The sequence below is a fragment of the Xiphophorus maculatus genome, chromosome 8, assembly GCF_002775205.1.
Source record: "Xiphophorus maculatus strain JP 163 A chromosome 8, X_maculatus-5.0-male, whole genome shotgun sequence".
Taxonomy (NCBI): Eukaryota; Metazoa; Chordata; class Actinopteri; order Cyprinodontiformes; family Poeciliidae; genus Xiphophorus; species Xiphophorus maculatus.
The window spans coordinates 24,160,274-24,181,425 of record NC_036450.1 but is presented as its reverse complement, the minus strand read 5'-3'; the positions used below and the strand labels follow the sequence as shown (position 1 = coordinate 24,181,425).

The following is a 21,152-nucleotide window of genomic DNA, read 5'->3' as shown; positions in this document are numbered from 1 at the left end:
AAACCATAAATAAAGTGTGTTATGAAGTCTCTGGACACAAAAATACTAAAAATTGAGCTTATTTCAATCTGTCATGCGATTAATTGATCAATTTATTATTGCGACATTAACATAAATTATTAATAAATGGATAGCAAAAGGTGCTTAGTAAGAGTTTAAAAAAAATTTTTTTTTACAGAATTTCAACCACTCCTGATTGGAGCACATTTACAGACAAAGAAGGTTTTTTTATGTACCTTAAAAGCAAAATGTACTCATATTTTTTACAGTTTTGCCTTAATTCCCGGTTTAAGCGTGTTGCTCTTTCAGCATGCTGCCTTTTTCTGAGTCTGTATAGGTCAGTTAACTATTAATTGATTACTAATTTAATTGAAGATTATCTCAATAAGCTGATTAATCGTTTCAGTCCTCCTGGAGTCTGCTTCAACCGGTGTGTTTCTCTTCCTGTTGCTGCAGCAGGTAGTGTTGTTTGTGTAAACTGATGGTCGTCGTGTCTCTATGATCAGCCGTCTGTGTGACGGTCCGATCGTTTGTTGTTTTTTTTGATAAATGGGCTGTATCTGTTCGGCTCTATGCTCCGATCATCGGCGCTCACGCACCGCAGTCTCAGGGGGGATCATTTGAGCCCCTTGGCTCCTCACCTAAATTACATTACCTGCTAGATTACAGCAATTTTCCAGCTGTTGGCCTCCGCTGACCTTCATTACTGCATCGCTTCCCTAAAGTCTTCTGGAGAGCGAGCTCCATATTCAATCTAATCTCTCATTCTTGACCCCGAACACCCCACTCTGGCTGTTAATAATGACCACGATGATTTGTGTTCGCCTAGAGTTATTCCTGGTCCTGTTGTGACGAACATTACTACAGATGCAATAAAATAACTTCTCAATCATCTGGTGGAAAGAAAGTATCTTCTACCTCCTGATTCAACAGCCTCAACGTTTTGGACTGTTTTACTCATTAAAACTAGAATCCGTCATGATTTCTGGCTCATTTTGTGTAGTTGTGCAGAACTATTTCTTTGTTTCTTTGACATTACTTTTTATCATTGTCCTGCTATGACCAACTATTTTAACTGTACTAATTGAGTGAAGTTAAACTTAGTTAGATTTTGCATATATTAAAAATGTCATGATGTCATACAGTTTAACAAGATTTCCATCCTTTTTGGTCCATTTCTTTTCTATCTATTCACTGTTCAATAAAGGCCACTGGTGCCCAGGGTTTCCCCCAGAAAACTCGCTAAGCCCTGTGGTCGGGGCGCCGAGGCGCCTCACCGTGTTTTTGTGTTAGAAGATGTTAAATAGACAGGAAATGTAAAAATATTACTGGGTAATTATATGTTACGGGAAGACATTGCCAGTGAAAATATATTTAAACCCACAACTAGTCTTAAAAACAACAAATCAAAAAACACAATCAAAATGAATATCAGGTATTTGCACTTCTGTTTAATCCAAATTAAGTCAGCGGCTCCATGAGGCCCCCCAGGCCTTCAGGGCCCCATAAATGCTAATATTTTAACACAGACTACAGATACATAAATTTATGTAATGATGATTTTAACAAATATGTAAAAAACAACTTTTTTTGTATAAAAGTTACATATTGTTACGTTAAGGCCTCCCAGGTGAAAGCGCTCAGCAGATTGGTTTAAAGTGATGTCCTGGAAGATATTTGATATTTCACAGTCAAAGCTTTCTTGGTCAGTCGGTAGATTGGAAACATATAGCTCAGTAACTCATTAAAAGCCTGGACTGCTGAGACTTTTACTAAAATAAACTCCCAGTGATGCACACCAGCAGTCTTGAAATAAAATCTCAACCGCGACAGTGAAAGTAGAAAGTTTGTCTCCCGTAACAGAGCGAGCCATGCACATGCACGAAACCCAGATGGTAACAGTCTGACAGCGTCTTAAGGAGATGAAGCTTGTGCATAAACTGATGATGTAATCCCAGACTCCCTCTGCAGAGCTGCCAGCCTAAGGCAACAGCAAGTCTTACAGGATGTGTGGCTCAAACCATCTGCTGCCCCTCGTTGGAAGGAAGTGGCACGCTGAGCCAAAAGGAAACCAGTGATTGGACGTCTCTCTTCTAAACTTATCTGTGATAATTAAATTCTGTTCAGGCGTCGGATTGTTTTGGGGCAGAGCAAATGAAAGGTATTAATGTTCACTGCTTGATTTAAAGTAAGACAACAACACATCAACGTATCGAATATGTTACTTAAAGTCAGGGATGAGATTCGGCTTTTGGATGTTTCACCGCTACAGTAAGATCAGTTAATACAGACACTGTTACATTATTAATTGTGATATTTTTTTCTTTCTGGAATCAAAATATAAAAGAATTCATTTGTTTGGTTATACTTTTAGTTTCATACTACCTACCTGCAGTGTGTGTTCACCAATCAGACATGGTTTTTAAACTATTTTGATTGTTTAATGGTGGTTTGATTAATATAATCAAACCATTCGTTTGGTTAATTTCCTCTCACCGCATGAAGGGTTTTCCTCTGCTGACCAGAGGAACATACAAGTAGAACATGATACAAGTAGATGTTCTACCTGTATCATGTTCTACCTGATGCAGCTAGAACGTCCAGGAGGCATTGGTATGTCTAGATCTACGTTTAGAAATCTTGTCTTTCTCTGTGGTTGCGACGGGCATCGGAAACTTTAGGTGGTGAGTTGGAGTCAAGAGTTCCAGTTGCTCTCTTCTAACCGAGTTGCATATAAATGTGGATTCAAACCCAGTTCTGTTTAGTCCGCTTTAATCAAACTCTAGTATGTTTGTGTAGAAAGTCCAGTCTTCGAACTCTGATGCCGCACAAACTCCGGTCTGCCTACAAACCCAGGTACTGGTTCAGTTGAAGTGAATTCTGCTGCGGTTCATATGCGCATCTGGAAGCAAGCGGACTGGATACCTCTCCAAAAGCACAAAGTGGACTATAGCGCAGCACATCCTACAGCCAAACCATTCAACCAAAACAAACTTGCAAGCCTTGCGCTAGCTGGAGAAATGGCTCAAGGTGTTTTACCAAAGACAAAAGAGAAATCCTACAGCCACTGAAATCTGGCACCATTCTATTTTTGTTGACATTTTGTGAAGAAGTTGCGCTCGGTGCCTTCTTCAGAGGTTTTCGTTTAGTTTCCGTCAGTAGTTCTCGATGCAGCGCCCCCACAGACGAGGAGGGTCAGCAGGTTTTTCAAAGGGTTTGTGTTACTTGATGCTCTGCAGTGTGAAAGCAAACTGGACCATCTGAAAATGGAACAAATGTTACCGCTTTGGTCCCCAACCGAGCCGAGTCTACTGGACTATGATGTGTTGAAACACCCTACATCATTCTGACGTCTCCTCTGTTTAGCCTAATGAAACACTACACTGACTCTGAGATGCACATGGATTTTTTTCTTTTTCTCTATTCCTCTTTGGTTGACAGAAATCTTGACTTCATCTTGACCATTCAGAACCCTTGTTTTATTTTTATTTTTGAAGCCCTTCTGGTGTACATTGTCCTGTTACAGGTTGCAATTTAGACAGACAGGATGACGTTTCACTCCAGAGTACTTTGATTATCAGAGAAATTCAAGGTTAGTTCAATCACTACAGACCCTCAGGATCAGCCACCCAACCTCTGAACTCCAGAGTCGGGTTGAAGTGTTTGTGCTGGTATGCTGTTGTGGTCAAACATCTCAACATTGTCGTTGTTGGATGCAACTTAAATAACACTGCCATAATCTTTTTTGAAGGAAGAGGCCTTCCCATTCCTAACAAGTCTCATTTATTCAGTCTTGTTCTAATCCTGCTGCCTGTAGGATGTGTGGTGGAGCGTTTTTCTATTTCTCTGACGTTTGCATGGTGTGGCCCTGGGGCGAACTTGCTGCTCTCTCCACATCTTTGAAGATTGACAGCCATCTTAAACACTCTCCAGTTTGATTAGTCTTTCTCCCTGCAGACTTTAAATTGACTGATAATGGCCTGATAACCCTTCCCAGACTGATAAGCAGCTGCGATTGTTCCTCTGAGATAAACGGGCGACAACTTTTTCGGAGTCAGAGCTGGACTCTGGCTGCAAGAATTCAAAGGAAAGCTGTCTTATCTCCTGGTAGCAGCTTTTTTTTGTTGTTTCTTTCTGTGCGTCTTGTGTCTTTGCTTGGTTGCTGTGTCATCCACCCAGCTACAAGATGTGATGACCAGGTAGGACGAGTCCCGGCTGAGGGACAGGATTGCTTTGCAAGGGCCGCAGGGATTTAGCCAGGCATTAAAGAGAAAGATCAGAGAATTGAGAGTACAGCACACGATGATTGATGAGGCCAGGACCGGCTCCGCTTGAGATAGAGGTTGCTTTTAAATCTCCAGTTTCTCTCATGCTGGCATTTTTCTGATGATTTTGCAACAGAACTTTTCATCCCATTGGGGAAGCTGTCCTAGTCAGTCAATGTGACCACCTCAGTCACTTTGTATTTCAACATAGCAAATCAATTACTGGTAGGAGTGAGAGAGTAAAAGGAAAATAAAAAAAAGTAATAGAATAGAAATAGGAATGTACCAATTAAACAGCACCGATTTCCTCCTGAATTTTGGGAGATTGGTGATCGGCCGATACTTGCATATGAAGTCGATATTATTCTTCGAGCTTATCTACCTCAGCAAAGGACTAAAAATCAGACACTGTTCTCTTTTGCTCTGCTGTGAGAGGCCGCCAGGTCATGTCTGCACGTTTGCCATTAACAATAGTCACCTCACTGTTACCGAATCAGCGACTTTCTTGCTATATTTAGCGACATTTCAGACAAAAAAAATTGGTACTGGCCAAAATCTGATCTTTTTAAATATCGGTAATCTGCGATATTTGTAGGCGAGTGCACGCCTGTAAATATCCTTTATTGTCTGCCAGTGGGGGAAAAAAAATCTGGTGTATAACACATAAAAACAAGTAGCAGGGGTGCGCCGATAAATTGACTCCCATTTCCTTAATTTTGGGTGTCTGTTGATCGGCCGATAGTTACACGTGAAACCGATCTTATCCTATTATTGCAATTCTATAATTGCACCGCTTAGGGTGGCAGCACATCGGAGCAGCTCTGTTAGTGTCATTGAAATTTTTTCTTTTTTTTTTCCTCCAAACTTTCATTCTTGTGTTTCTAGGGAAAAATTGCTTTTTGGGGACAATCATTGCTTCTTGTTTAGGATGCTGTGCAGCTGAAATGATTTTTCTTGGATTAATATGACTTACATTTAATTTCCCTTTGGGAACAATAAAGTATTTTTGAGTCCACCGATATTCCTCAGCCACTGTCCCCTTAAAAGAACAAGTGGTGTGAATACGTTTGCAACTCTATTAAGACTTCCCAGAAGCTTTCAATAACACTGTGAACAAGGCAGAGTTTTTAATTCATTTTCATTTCCTTTTTCCTCTTTGATGAATCTGAACATGTGTCTCCTCCTGTGCTGTCATCGTCCTGCTGCCTTGCAGAAGAAGAGCAGAGAGGAAAGCTGCGGTGAGGGCAGCGGCGTGGAGATTCTGGAGAACAAGCCTTACGAGGACGGCCCGGGAGGGTCGGGTCAGTACACTCACAAGGTCTATCACATCGGCAAACACATCCCGTCCTGGTTCTGTGCCATCCTCCCTCAAGCCGCCCTTCGTGTGGAGGAGGAGTCCTGGAATGCTTACCCATATACGCGAACCCGGTGAGGAAACGCCGCGCAAAGGCAGCGCGACGCCATCACACATACATGCTGACATAATGCATGCTAACACCACAGTGCGACAGCAAATTAAGGCCATTGCAGATAGAAAAAAAAAGGCATTACATTTTTTATCAAAAAAATACATACATTTTGAGATTAATATCAGAAATTTTCTAGGAAAAACTTGGAAATTTCAAAACAATTTTTTTTTAAACTTTTGGAAATGTTCTCAGTTTCAACAACTGGTTAGCATGTTCAACTTTTGAAATTTCCATTTTCTAGAGCATTTCTGAGACTTCACCTCAAGTTCTTAACTTGGGGGAGGAGGAGAGACACTAACCAGAGAGCGTTTCAGATGGCTTATTTGAAACCTGACTCCCATCCACTAGTGAAACAAACGGTGCTGACTTCTTCAGTAACTTCCACTTTGATGGATCATATTCATCTGTATTTAGTTTTCCAGTGTTTCAGGAACTTCCTTGAAAAAAAATCCTTCTTTAGAAATGTGGACTGTGGATGATAACATTAGCGTTGGGGATGCATGATGCATGATGCTAAACATGATGTTTAGCATTGAGATGCTACTTCCAGCTTGAATAGGTTCTCTAACAGGCTAACTCCTTTTAGCACAAGTTAGAACACAACAATAGTCTTTTCCAGGGTCCCATCAGACATTTTGTTTTTTGAAACAAAAATGAATCCCCAGTGAGCCATTGTTGCGGTTTGCGGATGTCGCCTGTGTGTCAGATTTACCGGTGTACTAGATATACGTAAATACGAAAGCTCCGACTCAGGACTATTTTATTCTAATAAAAAAAAAGTTATTAAATGTATTACAATTTTGAACTCATTAAATCTATGTAATTAATCAAAATTAATATTTTAAAGTCCTGGCCGTAGTCTAAGGAAACTGTGGGCAAGAAAACAAATCTTGCAATTTGGACTTAACTTTCTACGTTTCAATCGAGTAAACATGAATGTGTGGCGTAGCAATTTGCAGTATTTGAAAACTCCCAGATTCATGAAGGCCTACTTGATATGTCTTTGTCTCACTACAAGCATTTCGGAACTTTTTTCAGAAAACAATGGAAGAAAGAATAACGTTTATTTGGTTCAAGCAACAAACGTCAGGATAGTCCAACCCATTCTCACTCCCGACTCGTCATATATTGACGCTTTTGCAGGTTCCCTCAGCGTCACATGTTGACGCGAGGGGGTGAACCCTAAGCCTAACCGTAACCCTTACCCTAACCCCAACCAGATCGTCGGGTTTGGACGCTTAGGGAGCGGTACAGCATTCAATGAGAGAACCCTTCTCGTCAATTATTGACGCAAAGGGGGGTAACCAATGCGTCAGCATGTGACGCTGAGTCCCAAAGTGTCAATATATGACGAGTCGGGAGTGAGAATGTGTTGGATAGTCACTCATAAAAATAACAGATAGAGAAAGTTTAGTTATTTACATATTTGACAGATTGTGTATGTTTGGGATTTGGTTTCCGTCCTAATAGACCGCTCCTCTTGATTTCTAGGTATACTTGTCCATTTGTTGAGAAATTCTCCATAGACATCGAGACGTATTACAAACCAGACACTGGAAATCAAGCAGATGTCTTCAATCTATCCTCCGCTGAAAAGAGACAGAGGACTGTCGGTGAGTTTATTTATCTATCTAAACGCTTGTTCTCCAGGTCATTACTCTTGAATTGTTCCTTTGGGATCTTCTGTGTGATTGTCATCCCCTTAATAAACAGGAACCAAATTGGCACGGCGATATTTGCAGTGGAAGCTGCAGCATGCTGTAATACAGGGGCAGGCAGGTTGAGGAGTGTAAGAGCTGGGGTTGAGGCTCTGCATACTAAAATTCACTGGGGAGCAGAAGAAATGTTGAGTCTGCTGCTGACAACTTTCTGCAGGGCCTGATTACATAAGAGACAGAAAATCACACATTTTTCTTCTGGCAGCTCGTTATTGGTTCTGGTTATGTCTGCAGTTCGAATCTGCCTCGGTCCAACAATCCATTGTGTTTTATCGCAATCAAGACCCTATAGACATCGTCAAGGACTACATCCCTCCCCACGAATACCTGGTGGAAGAAGACCCCAAGCTGTACCAGTCAATCAAAACCAGACGGGGCCCGCTGTCAGAGGACTGGATCGAGGAGATCAACCACAACCCTGGTCAGACCGTCGTCATGTGCGCCTACAAGCTCTGCAAGGTGGAGTTCAGATACTGGGGCATGCAGTCCAAGATCGAGCGCTTCATACACGACGTAGGTAAGTATTTAGGTTCTGGTGTCAGAGTGTTTATCCTTAACTCTAATGCAAGATACAAACAAAGATCACTGTGACATAATGTAAAACATCACTAAATCTCTGGAATCATTTGATATTTTTGCTGTAAATTCATACTCAACACATGGATTACATGAGCAGAAAAAGTAATAAAAAAAAGTAATTTTAATACTGAAAAAACTTAAAACTGATGGAGGCTGAGTGTAAAAAAAGAAAGATAAGATATATGGATTGCAAGTGGGCTTATTATTCAAAGCTTATACACTTCTAATAGCTATGAACAACCTTGTAAGTGCTCAGCTAACAATGAGCACCCTCAGGAAAATAATCTTTACGTTCAAAATAAATAGCCTCTCAGCTGAAGATAGTAAGTTCTGGAAAATAACTATTGATTTCCACAAGCTGATCTATAAGTGATCCATATGTTTTGGACACTAACCTGTCCAAAACATATGGTCAGTGTCCAATTCGTCAATTAATATTATCTTAAAGTTCTAGGGAAGTAAATTCTGGTTAAATAAACTCACCTTTGGGTTTTAGGAAAATACCAGACAAGTTTTGGAAAGTATTTTTGGGGGGAAAATTACATTTTGAGGAAACTAATCTCGAAGTTCTAGGAAAGTGCCATATCAATTCTAAAGTAAGCAAGTAATCTTCAAGCTAAAGAAACAAACTTTTGGATTCGAGGAAGGTACCATGCAAGTTCTGAAAAGTAACCTCTACATTTGTAAAAGTAATCTGTATTTTTGAAGAATCTGTCTCAAAGTTCTTTGAAAGTACCAGATAAATTCTAGAAAGTAAACTTTAGGTTAGATAAACTCAACTTTGGGTTCCGGTAATGTACCATGTAAGTTCTGGAAAGTTCCCTGTGCAATTTGGGGCAGAAACTGTACTTTTAAATAAACTATTCTGAAATTTCTAGGAACGTACCATAGAGGTGCTAGATAGCAACCATAAGTCAAGGAAACTAATTTACATTCTTGGAAAATACCAAGTAAATTCTGGAAAATAAGTTATTGGAAAAGCAACTCTAAGTTCTGGGATAGTAAAGTAGGAAGTTCTTTAAAATAATCTGTGAATTCCAGTAAAGTGTAAGCTGCATTATGTCTCACCTCCAAAACCAGAAGTGTTGGCCAAAATAAGTGATTTCCTTTCCAACATATATGACTAATGACTGTTTCAGGTCTCCGCAAAGTGATGGTCCGAGCCCACCGGCAGGCGTGGTGCTGGCAGGATGAGTGGTACGGTCTCACCATCGAGGACATCAGGCAGCTGGAGCTGGAAACCCAGTTAGCTTTAGCCAAGAAGATGGCGCAGTACAGCCTGAATGAGGAGGGGGAAGCAGAGACCAATGGCTCCTCTGTTAGCCAAGATCAGGAACAGGCGGGAGAGAACCCGGGGTCAGCTGCAGAGGTCGAGGGAAGTCAAGGAAAGCTTGGAGATTCTCTAGAGACGAGAGGGGAGCTCACCAAGCAGTGGTCCACCTCTTCCAGATCGTCCAACAGGTCATCAAAGAGAGGAAGTTAGTGGAGCTCCTTGGCTTTCTATTATGAATTTATTACACAAAGCAATTCAACTTTTTACTACATTAAAGTGTTTTACTGATATCCTTGTTTCGGTTTTCATTATAATTTAACAGGATATGAATTATGTAAAAGCCTTGAAAAGGGAAATAATTGCCTAAACACGTTCTTACCTCTGCTACAGGGTGCATCAACAGAGTTATTATAACTTACTTGCAGAGACGATGGTTCCCAACTTGAAACAACAGTATAGTTTTCTTAAGAATTAACGTAGTACATAACTATGACGGTAACAAATAAAAGATGCAGAATAAACCAGATCTCGTGTGTAAGGGCTGTCTACAGCTGGAATACGCAGTATAATGCTACATTCACACATGGGTTAGCATTGTCTGCTGGGCGCTGCCAGCAAACTGAGGCTAAACCTTTTCTCCGAACAACAAAATATGTAAATATAGATGGTAACAAAAGGCTTTCACAAGCTTTCCAACGCTTAGTAAACCCACTTACAACAGCATAGGCGAGTTATGTGTGAATTCATACCTGAGAAATAATTCAATGACCCAGCCACTGACACACTGTTTCCTCGTGCACTCACCAAGGAGGAAGTTTCAGTGCTTTTTGCTATGGCTCTCTAGCGCTACACTCCCTCTGCTGGTTGCATATGGTTACTACATCTACTAAATCAAATCAGGACATTAAGGTATAGTTAAACAAAACTGAACGCAAACACATGGTAAATGTTAACAATAACGTTCAAGTCTGCAATGCATACAATATGCAGATAAGACCAGAAAGAATAAATGTACCTCTGACTTACAATGAACAAATTTCATTCCATAACAATTACATAACTTTTACTGGCATTTGCTTAGAAATAGCCAAATGAAATGTTTTGTTTATGTTTGCAGCAAGTCCGTCTCACCACAGCATTTCAGAGTGGAGGATGCAGAGCATTGCCCGGGACTCTGACGACAGCACTGACGACGAGTTCTTTGATGCCCATGGTAACAATTATCGTCACACCAAAATCCAAATCAGCACGTTATGAACAGCAGCTCAGGACTCAAAAGACTGATCCAGTTTGTCAAACATGCTCCACTGGAATCAGGACCAACCTGTCCTTTTGGTTTCAGACGTTTTTAAAGTGTTTGATGATTCCTAATCTTTTTATTTCCTGACAGAAAAGAAAAGGACTTAATTTATGCTGTCATAAATTAAGTCAAATATAAAATGTCACCGGCCTAATAAAGGTATAGCCCATTAAAATGAATTGGAAGCAAAGCGAAAAATAAAAAAATAATTAGAGCAAATTTGGGTGACATTCAGCTACTCATTAGTAATTACAGTGATTAGAACTGAAGTGGAGGTTCCCTGCTTTGTGTGTTGGTGGTGTAAATTGCTCCACATGAGGGGCTTTTTAATGCTTGGCATTGTTTCAGATTATGAAAAGTTCTGATTTTACCCTTCACAGAAGTTACTCCTCAGTTTCCACAAATTAGGCCCCAGTTCTGAGCAGCACCTGAAGCAGGCTGCAGCCCTCAGGAGCTTTTTTCTGTTTTTTTTTTTTTTTTAAAGCACCACCTTATTTTCAGTGTGCCCAAAGCACACAGCACAGCGCTCAATGTTCAGTCTTAATAAAGTGCTGCGGAAAACTGCGGTAAAGCAGGCGGCACTCAGAGGGGGGATGGATTGTAAAATAGACCTTAACAAAACAAACTGAGATGCAACAGAAAGCAAATGTATTTCAGTTAGATCTTATGTGATAGATGTAACTTTACAACACGGTGAAAGGAAAATTATAGACATTTTGGAACACTTTATAAGAAACGAAATATAAAAAAATGTGCCACCAAAAACCACAACTTGCTGAAGTTCGACTGTAATTCTTCAGAAATAAAAAAGTCTCTTTTTGCTTTAAATATCCAGATATTTTTGTCTGTTTTGTCCTAGTAAAATATTTTTAACTCAAATTTGACAAAGCGTCTCTGAGCTCAACCAGAGCTCTTAGCATCCTTAAAACGCCTTAAATTTGTGCATCTAAAGTTAAGGCCTTAAAATGTCTTACATTTCTTTTAAAAAAATCGTAAGCTTGATTTAAATACTTAAAATGCCAGCTTTTTTTGTGTGTTTATCACGAGAAAGTGTAAATGTATTGTCAGGTAGCTGGACAACGCTCATCTTCGCCACCGGCTCGCTTTTGCTCCCGATCCATATGAGGTTGGGTGGATTCTGTGGAGAGAAACTTGGCACTAGGCCTGTGGCGATAGTAGATTTTGCTGTACAATAAATTGTTCTAGAAGTTATTGCGATGAATGATAATATTGTTGTTTTGAGACCATTCTCCAGTACTGTAATGGTAATAGCATAACAATGCGAGAACACATCCTCAAAGACCAATAAACATTCAATTCTAATGAACATTTAACACTGGAACTGGAAGCCATCTTAAATATCCAAATTAAATAAACAAAACAACAATAAATCGAGTTATGAAGTTTCTGTAAACAAAATTGTCCTTCAAAAAAAGGACTAGATGAGACCAAAGCACCAGACTGAAGACTTACAGTATATCATCGAGTTTTTGGTAGAAAGAGAAAATCAATAAATCACGCTAATCGGAATTATTGAGTTTGTTTTTAATTTATCATGCAATTAATTGATTTATTGATTATTGTGACAGACTTAGCACTAATTTGGTTTAGAATATGCATTTTTATTTTGTACATTTCTCTCGTAATTCACATCTTAAATTTCATTTGTAATTCTCTTTAAAAGGTTGTTTAAAGGCCTTAAACTTGAGTTGGTGGAACCTGCAGAAACCCTGACGACAGTTTCTTTGACTTGACATGAATATGCTTTGGTCTAAATCAGCCCATTCGTCCGACAGCATGTGCTGAGCCACTGAAACCGAATTTGAAGATTTCAAAAAGGGCCATAAACCGCAGTCTGTTTAGAAAATATTGTTTTCTAGAAGAGGCTCATGCTACATGTGAGTTCTTGTGGACGTTTTGCAGAGGGCCTGTCGGACAACGAGGACATGTTCTCCCAGGAAATCACCAAGTGGAGCTCTAATGACCTCATGGACAAGATCGAGACAATAGAAGCGGATGAAGCACAACGTAGACGACCATTCTTGATATTCAGTTTAAAGAAAATTAGAATCGTAGATAAAATAATTCACTTTTTTAAAAAGATAAACATCTGAGTTGTTGATTTCTGTTCAAACAGAAGCGTATCAGGAGTCGAGTGAGGAGTACAGCGTCACTGAGGACACCCAGGTGGAGGTACAGATTTCACTCTTACTCTCACTTTAACTCCATGGATTAAAAAAAAAATCTATTTCTCATAGGCAGTGACCCATCTGCTAAATAACCTTTAACCCACCATGCTGGTGTAGGTAGAAGGACTATCCATCCCCTGCAGTCTCCGGCTCTGTTTACAGTATTCCCCCCATAATTAGACATGAAAGGCCTGGCTCCTCACTTTGCCTGGGTCCATTTATAGATTCTGGGATTTTATGAGTGTGGCCAGAAGAGCATGAAAGGCCGCGTATCCATTTTACCAAGTCTTTATATTTTAATTGAAGTTTCAGTCATACCAGGAACTCAAAAAACAACAACATAAAAAAACACAAACTAAGATGACTTTAAAAGAAGTTGAACAATTATTAGGATAAATAAATGCTAAGTTATGATTGACTCTGCTTGAACCAAAAATTACCCTTTAACTTTGACATTAATACATGCATGTGTTAATACAAATACATGTATGATGTGACAGGGGATTAATTACAGATAAATTAGAATATTTTTTTCTTTTGAGGCTTGATTATCAGGTTAAAAGTATATTTTGAAAATAAGAGCCTTTAAGCAGATAAAACATGCCTTTCATTAAGCCAACGTGTCTATTAAAATGTTTGTTAGTCTGATGTACAATTTTAATTTTAAATGCAGTGTTTTCATTTCGAATCATCAAAAGCTTTAAATATCAGTCTCTTATTAATCTATATAATGTTAAGTAAACTAACTTAAATAATATTCTAATTTATTGAAAATTTATTCTATCCTTTTCTTCATTCAACTACAATTTATTTCCTGCTGTTTTCTCATAGGACTCTAACTCATACATGAGATAATGTCAGGGTTTTGCTTCCAAATCTTTTCCCGCCATCTTTCCTCCCATCGTCTCTCCACAAATATTTCATTGTGTTTACCTTCACTTCTTGGTATCTTTATCTCTTTTTTGATCAAATCCATTCCCCTTCTGCCCCTTTTATTTGGATTTTTTTTACCTTCTAACCCAGATTTGCAAATGTTTCTGTTCGACCCCGAAGTTTCCTTTCCTTAACTCAGATTCCTCATTAAATTGGTTATTCTCACAGAAATGCAATAAAAAATCTGAATCTTTAGCTTGATATAAATAAAAAAAAAAAACTTTGTGCTTCATATTTTATTAAGAAGCGTAAAAACGGGGAACTTTAGGGATTTATGGCTTTTTCTTTAAACATTTGCTCCATCTTTCCTATTAACCGGCCCTTGTATTTTCCTTCTGTGTCTCCCTTCCTGTTATCTGCAGGACTGTCCGTCCCAGCAGTGTCCCCAGCCGTCCAGAATCCACGTCCTCATTCTGGTCCTGCATGGTGGTAACATACTGGACACCGGCTCTGGTACAACAGAGTGTTAATCTTTGGAACATTTTTCAGAAAACAAAAACCTTTCATGCAGCACTTTTATTTTTGTTCATGATCAGCTGAACCCATTCTTCATCTCAAGTTTAAGATGAGCAAAGAAACGTATCATAAGAGTTCAATGAAGATGTAATAAAAGGAATATAGATTTGATTCAGATTAACTTTGTGAACATATTAAATTAGTGAACTTTTTTCTCTAAGCATAGATAAGGTGTTTTAAGATAAATTTGACAAAAAACAAAGACAATAAAGGTAAAATTAGTTCACTGATGAAAGGATTTTTATCTGTTGAGAAAGAAATGGCTTTTTACCTTTTTTTCAGTCATTAAATTACAATCATTCAAATTAAAGGGGAGGTATTATGTATTTTACAGACACATGGTGCCATTTTATATTTCAAATATAGCATAACAGAAATTTGACTTTGTAATTTAACGTCTTAGAATTGGGCCTCTGTCTCTTTAAAAACTCCTGCTCTTTCTGAAACTCCGCCTTCAGGAAGTCATCACAACATGACTCCTCCATTAACCCTTTAACAAAGTTTTTATGAGTGTTTCACTGAGAAGAAGCTCCTATAATGAGCTCAGCAGATGTACAGTTCCACCAGGTGGTTGCTGATTGCTGCTGGCTAGTCTGAAGGAGCTCAGTGGGAGTGTTGGGGGGAGGGATGCTCTGTGAGGCAGAAGCCTAGAAATTGCAGCTCAGAGGAGGAGCTGTACCTCTAAGGCGGGGCTAGGTCCACCCAGGCATTTTTCACAGCTGAATAGTTGCCATGGAGGTTAATAGATTTCTCAAACATGCACGAAAGAATCAAAGCAACGCTCCAGGTGTGTTTTGGGTGAGGAAAAAACATTATAACATGATTTAATGCTCATAAAAGTTGACTTTACACAACACGGCCCCTTTACGAATGGAGAGATCAGACTTACTGAAATACTTTTGAAAGGTTGATGAAAGTTATGCCTTTGGTTTTTGTTTGTTTGTTTGACTGCAGGCGAACAGAACAGCAAGCAGGGAGACGTGAACACTCTCAGTGGGGCTTTTGAGGCCGTGATGAGGGTCCACTACCCTGCGGCGCTCGGACGCCTCACCGTCCGGATGGTCCCCTGTCCTGCTGTTTGCGTCGATGCTTTCTCACTCGTCTCCAAGTGAGTGACGAACATTTCAGTAACAGGTTGTAAAACAAACTCAGCCCGCCAAGCTAAGCTAAGCTAGACTAACACGCTCTGCCTCGACGACCTGCAGTCTGAGTCCGTACAGCTACGATGAGAGCTGTCTGTCCAGCAGTCAGGACCACATCCCGCTCGCCGCTCTGCCTCTCCTGGCTACGTCTGCGCCACAGTACCAGGACGCCGTGGCAACTGTCATCCTCAGAGCCAATCAGGTTTACAGTGACTTCATCAAGTCTCCAGAAGGAGCTGCTTTCAGCGGCCAGGTCGGTCAGACTGGGATGGTGGGGAAAGGAACGTGTCCGGACGAAGCGGTTTTGTGAATTTGTGACGCTCGGCTTCGCCTTCATCTTGCAGGTGTGCGTCATTGGGGACTGTGTGGGAGGGATCCTGGGCTTCGACGCGCTCTGCAGCAGCTCTGTGACAGTCTCAGAAAGCCAGAATAGCAGCAGGCGGGGCAGCGCCATCAGTGTCCAGGTACACCTCTGATCTCTCTGACCATAACTCATCTGACTGGCTGCTCTGAGTTGGAACAGTCAGTTAAAGTAGTGCGTTTGGTTAAAAAGTGTATGAAATCAGTTGTTAAAAAACTAAACTAAAACTTTCAGCTAGCTAGAGCTAGAGCTGCCACAAAGAAAGCTGTCACATTTCTCACTGAAACGTAGTGAAGCTGAGACGCAAAGACCATGAAGTCCACCATTTCACATTAATCTGCATGTCTGAATTAATTGGAATGTAAATATGCTGCTTTTATGGGGCAGAATTATGTCAATCTGACTGTTTTAAGCTTTTGCATCATATTATAAAGTTGTTCCCCCCAAAAGACAGACCTGGAGTGTTGCCTTGATTCTTTCATGCATTTAAAGTTTTTTAATCTCTGGGTGGACCTAGCTCCACCTTTGAGGCACAGCTCCTCCTCAGAAGGAGTTTCCAAGCTTCCAAGCACAAGGCAGCCCTCTGTAAGGCTCCTTCAGACTAGCCAGCAGCAATTAGCAGAGACTTATTGGAACTGAGCGTCTGCTGAGCTCATTACAGGAGCTACTGTACTTCTCAGTACAACACTGGTAAAAACGTTGATAAAGGGTTAATAGAGGAGCCATGTTGTGATGACTTAATGAAGGCGGAGCTTCAGGAAGAGCAGGAGGTTTTAAAGAGACAGAGACCCAAAGTCAGGTTGTTGAATGATTGTCAGATTTCTTTTAAGTCTTATTTGATACTTGCCACATTTTTTATCACAACTAAAAGTAACACATTTACTTGATTGTGGTATAAAATGGCACCATTTGTCTAGAAAATACATAATACTTTGGTTGCAGTAAAGCCTTTCTGCTTTAAAAACCTGACAGGACATGAACGACTCAGACGAGTAGAATATATAAAAACATGTTCTCCATCTTTGGTTCTCAGGACACAGAACTTCTCTCTCCCGGTATTATCATAAACAGCATCTCCCCGTCGTCGCCGTCCCTCGAAGGCAGCCGCCACCTGAGCCGCAGCAACATCGACATCCCGCGCAGCTCGGGGCCCGACGACCCCAAGAAGCAGCTGCCGCGCAAGCGCAGCGACTCCTCCACCTACGAGCTGGACACCATCAAGCACCACCAGGCCTTCCTCTCCAGGTGAGCTACAGAGGGGAGACAGGCTGCCGAACGCACCGCGAACGGCTCCGACTCACCTGTGCTTTTCGCCGCTTCCCTCCCGAGCAGTCTGCACTCCAGCGTTCTCCACGGGGAGCCCGGGTCACGGCGCTCCAGCAACAGCACCATGCTGGAGGGCGGCTCCCTGGGGAAGTTCGACTTCGAGGTGACCGACTTCTTCCTGTTCGGCTCTCCTCTGGGGCTGGTGCTGGCGCTGAGGAAGACCGTGGTCCCCTCCTTAGACGGTGAGGAAGGCTCATTGGTTTCTGACGTTTGGTGCTCTCCGCTGGGCTGAGGCGGGGAGAAGGCCTCGGTGTCGCTTCGCCGCGTCTCCGGAGCAGCTGGGTGTCAGAGGTCAGAGGTCATGTCTCTATTCTCAGAGGCCGAGGGCCATGAAGTGCGTGACGGATGAGCTTGCGTCGGTCTGACTGCTGCCGTCCTTTTGGGGTTTTGATGGGAGGACATGCTCTCACGCAGCCGACTGAACAGATCTCCAGTCAGTTAGCAGAACATTTATACGTCCCCTTTATTTCTACTGAGGAAGTTTGGGAGAAGAAAAAAGAAGAACATTAGTTTCTAATGAAATAAAATTATTTGGAATATTAAAAGAAATCAACGCAGGACATTTAAATCTCCAGCTATTTGAAAAAGTGGAGTAAGTTTAATAAAGTGCGAAATTTCAAACAAACAAAGATAATATATGCACGGTAACAACAGACGCATTTAAAGTAGAATAAAATAGAATAGAAATGAAATGGCCTTTATTGTATCAATTTGGGGAAATTCTTAATTAACAGCAGGAAATGGAGACATGTAGATTCACGCAGAGATAACAAAGTATGAAAAACTTACTTTTTAGTGTCTTTAGTGGACACTAACAAAATTAAAAACGATGTTCCGAACAGCAAGTGGAAAATTGCAACCTGCTATGCAGTTATCAAAAATACTCCAAAGAAAAGTGCAACTATAGAATCATCTTTTAAACAGGCACATTTGTGCATTAAAAAATAACAAGCTGTGTACAATTTGTGAAAATTGACGTTCATTGGTGTAGCAATATATAACTTATTTTATTTTTTATTCATAAAAGAGTACAAAACAAACATTACAAATGAACAAACAGAAGGTATAAAATAACAAATAACCAATCATAACAACTATAACAATAATGATAAAAATGAAATGAAGACAAATGAGGCACACATCAAAATGGATACATTTAAGACAAAACTGATCATAACCAAGTGGTGTCAAATCAAAACATGGAATTAATTAATGTGAGTTGCCATACTTTGTTTTACTTTTAATCCTGGCAGTTTTTTTCTGACATGCAGTATTATTTTCTTTTTCTCTAATATCCTTTGTTTTGATTAATCTGGTTTTGAGTAGAAGTGGGAAAGAGAGAGAGAAAACAACAACAAAATGCCACATTATTTCTATTTTATTTATCTCTACTGGCCTTTTTCCACATTCCTCTGTAAACTTAAGACATGAAACTGACAACCCTTTCATTCATAAACAATAAAGCTCAAATAGATGCATGGACGCTCTGTAAATATACTGCTTAAATAAATTACAGACTGAATAAAGAAACAGCAGCCTGTTCTGTGTTCTGCCCGGCTGCAGTGTCCGCCCTGCGTCCAGCCTGTCAGCAGGTCTACAACCTGTTCCACCCGGCCGACCCGTCCGCCTCCCGCCTGGAGCCGCTCCTGGACAAGAGGTTCCACCTGCTGCCCCCCTTCAGCATCCCCCGCTACCAGCGCTTCCCTCTGGGGGACGGACACTCGGCTCTGTTAGGTTGGACTGCAGACACACGCGTCCTGCCGCCGGTCTCTGCCCTTCCCTTTAAACACCAGATGTCGCCTGTTCCTTTTTCTTGTCTCCGGGTCTTTAGTGGACACCGTTCACAGTAACCCACAGCTGCTGATGGAGTCCAGCGGCGGGCCGTCCCAGCGTTGCCATGACAGCCCCGCCAGCGAGACGTCCATCCTGGTTCCGGTCCTGAACTCTCAGACCTCTCTGGTCCACGGCGACGGTGTGTTTCCAGTCCGGCTGACCTTTGTTCTCTTTCAGCTGGTTTTGGTTTAGAAATTTAACCGTCTGCTTAAAAGTTAACCTGTAGTTTAACTCTCTTGTTATGTTTATTTAAAATAAAAAGCCTGAAGCTAACAGCCAGCCTGACAGAGAGCAAAGGGAGTTTCTACTGTCCTAAAACTTGTCCATCTCAGTGGTTTGACTTTGACTTTTTTTTTTCTCCCCTCCAGGGGATGTTTTGTGGGCTCTAGTGTCCCTTATATGAAAGTAGGCTGACAGGAAAGGGGAAAAGAAAGGGGGGGAAGACATGCGGCAAATGTCGCCAAGTCAGGGAATCGAACCCGCGACAGTCACGTTACGCACTCAAGGCCTCCAAATGTGGGTCGCGCTATCCCCTACGCCACCATGGCACGCCCACTTTTTTCTTCTTTAACCATCAACATGTGAAATATTTATTTAAAAATCATTTACCATTTAGTGAGTTTCTTTCTTGCTTTTACTTCCCTCTTGTTCCTGTCCTGCTGCTCCCTCTTGTGGTCGTTGTGTTTCCTTCGGTTTTGGGTTCAGTTTTCAAAGCACATGACAAAAGTAGCTGCTTATAGTCCGGAAATTACGGTAATTTGGATTTATTTTACATGAAGATGCAAAGACGATTATCTACTGCGGGTGAAGCTTACAAACCTTTGAACAGAACCCAGGGTCAAAAACTTCAATAATCCTTTCAAATAAACATTCTGCAGATTGTTTTACTTGGTAATATAAATCTTATCACTGCCTGCCTCATTGGAGGTTGACATTGGTAATCACTAAGAATGTCATTATTGTTTGCAGTAAACTCATGACTATCTTCTCTGGCTCAGCAGCTGACACTCTTCAGTCTCCTCTGTATGCTGATGGTCTGTGTCCGACCTCCACATCGCCGGGGGTCCCCCACCTCCGCTGCAGCCGCAGGGCCAGCGAGGCCAGCCTGGCCAGCCAGGTGTCAGGCCTGGCCGACTCCTACACAGCCACCAACATCGCCACCAGTAAGTCCGTCGGACTGACCGCAGCGTTGGCCTGGGACGTGTTCACGCGCTGACCCTGTTGTTCATTCGTCCCCCCGCCTCCAGCAAACAAAAGCCAGTCTAAGAGGCCCAGCCTGCTGTCGCAGCTGCCGCGCAGTAGACTCGCCTCTCGGAGCGCGACTATTCGCTTGCACAACAAAATCCGCCGGGTGTTCCCGAGAGCTAACGGCGTGGAGTCTGAGCCGAGCTCAGACCCAAGCTCTGACATGACCTCTGACCTCACTGATGTCACATCTGAAATCACAGACCTCAGCTCGGTGCCCCCGTCGCCCAGGCTGCTGAAGAACATAGAGCAAGGTACCCTGGCAGCTGGCAGTCAGTGAGGGGTGCTGTGGGACCGTAGGACCTCTCCTCATTCCCTGAGCTCTGCCCGTCTTCCGCTCTGTCTTCCTCTGTAGTCCTGTCTCTAGAAGTAATAATAAAAAAACAAACCCTGACCCTTCATGTAGGCATCCAGGAAGTCTGGCTTACCCGAATGAAATAAAATGACTCGCCTGACGTTTCCTTTGACACCTTCCTGCACGTTTGGCTTTCGAACCCTCCGAGTGCGACACTGGTCACTTTCTGTTTTCATCCATAGAGCCTCTCAGTCGAAGCCTTTGCCGTGGTTTAGACGTAGAGTCCTTCTGAGCTCTTCATCTCGTCACGAGGAGGAACTTGACCATGAACATGAGCCGACAGTAAGCGCTGATTGTGTCTCTCTGCTTCTGACTAGTTGCGTCGCGGTGGTGGGGCAGTAAGCGCATGGACTACGCTCTGTACTGTCCCGACGCTCTGACGGCGTTCCCCACCGTGGCTCTGCCGCATCTCTTCCACGCCTCCTACTGGGAGTCCACAGACGTTGTCTCATTCCTTCTCAGACAGGTTTGTGCTTCACTCAACCCAGAGCAGGAAATAGAACAAACCGAGAATCCAGAGAAACTCCTATTAGAGAAACTACTCATTTCCTTAGACTGACATTTAGCATTGAGTTTTTAATATCAGAGCAAGACCTGGAGAAACTCCTATTAGATGACAAATCTAGAACAAACATAGAAAATACTGTC

The 21,152-nt window shown here is 41.6% G+C and overlaps 1 protein-coding gene across 7 annotated transcripts in view; it reads left to right on the top strand.

Annotated features, from left to right (window-relative positions):
- The window catches only part of LOC102218421 (membrane-associated phosphatidylinositol transfer protein 2-like), a 69,302-nt gene that overhangs the window by 37,185 nt on the left and 10,965 nt on the right, over positions 1-21,152 (top strand). For 5 of the 7 annotated variants that reach the window (XR_002753160.1, XM_023338309.1, XM_023338310.1 and 2 more), the window contains exons 3-19: positions 5,479-5,693; positions 7,226-7,347; positions 7,736-7,969; positions 9,171-9,509; positions 10,422-10,517; positions 12,528-12,632; positions 12,742-12,797; positions 14,089-14,179; positions 15,197-15,350; positions 15,448-15,637; positions 15,729-15,848; positions 16,779-16,990; positions 17,078-17,253; positions 18,635-18,805; positions 18,903-19,043; positions 19,903-20,067; positions 20,822-20,970. Coding sequence is in view for 6 of the 7 variants with exons in the window: in XM_023338309.1 (XP_023194077.1) it covers positions 5,479-5,693; positions 7,226-7,347; positions 7,736-7,969; positions 9,171-9,509; positions 10,422-10,517; positions 12,528-12,632; positions 12,742-12,797; positions 14,089-14,179; positions 15,197-15,350; positions 15,448-15,637; positions 15,729-15,848; positions 16,779-16,990; positions 17,078-17,253; positions 18,635-18,805; positions 18,903-19,043; positions 19,903-20,067; positions 20,822-20,970 (2,736 nt within the window). In the remaining variant the exon portion in view is untranslated. Of the gene's footprint in view, positions 1-5,478; positions 5,694-7,225; positions 7,348-7,735; positions 7,970-9,170; positions 9,510-10,421; positions 10,518-12,527; positions 12,633-12,741; positions 12,798-14,088; positions 14,180-15,196; positions 15,351-15,447; positions 15,638-15,728; positions 15,849-16,778; positions 16,991-17,077; positions 17,254-18,634; positions 18,806-18,902; positions 19,044-19,902; positions 20,068-20,151; positions 20,404-20,821; positions 20,971-21,152 lie in introns of all 7 variants that reach the window. The other 2 variants (XM_023338313.1, XM_023338312.1) reach the window with 2 other exon arrangements.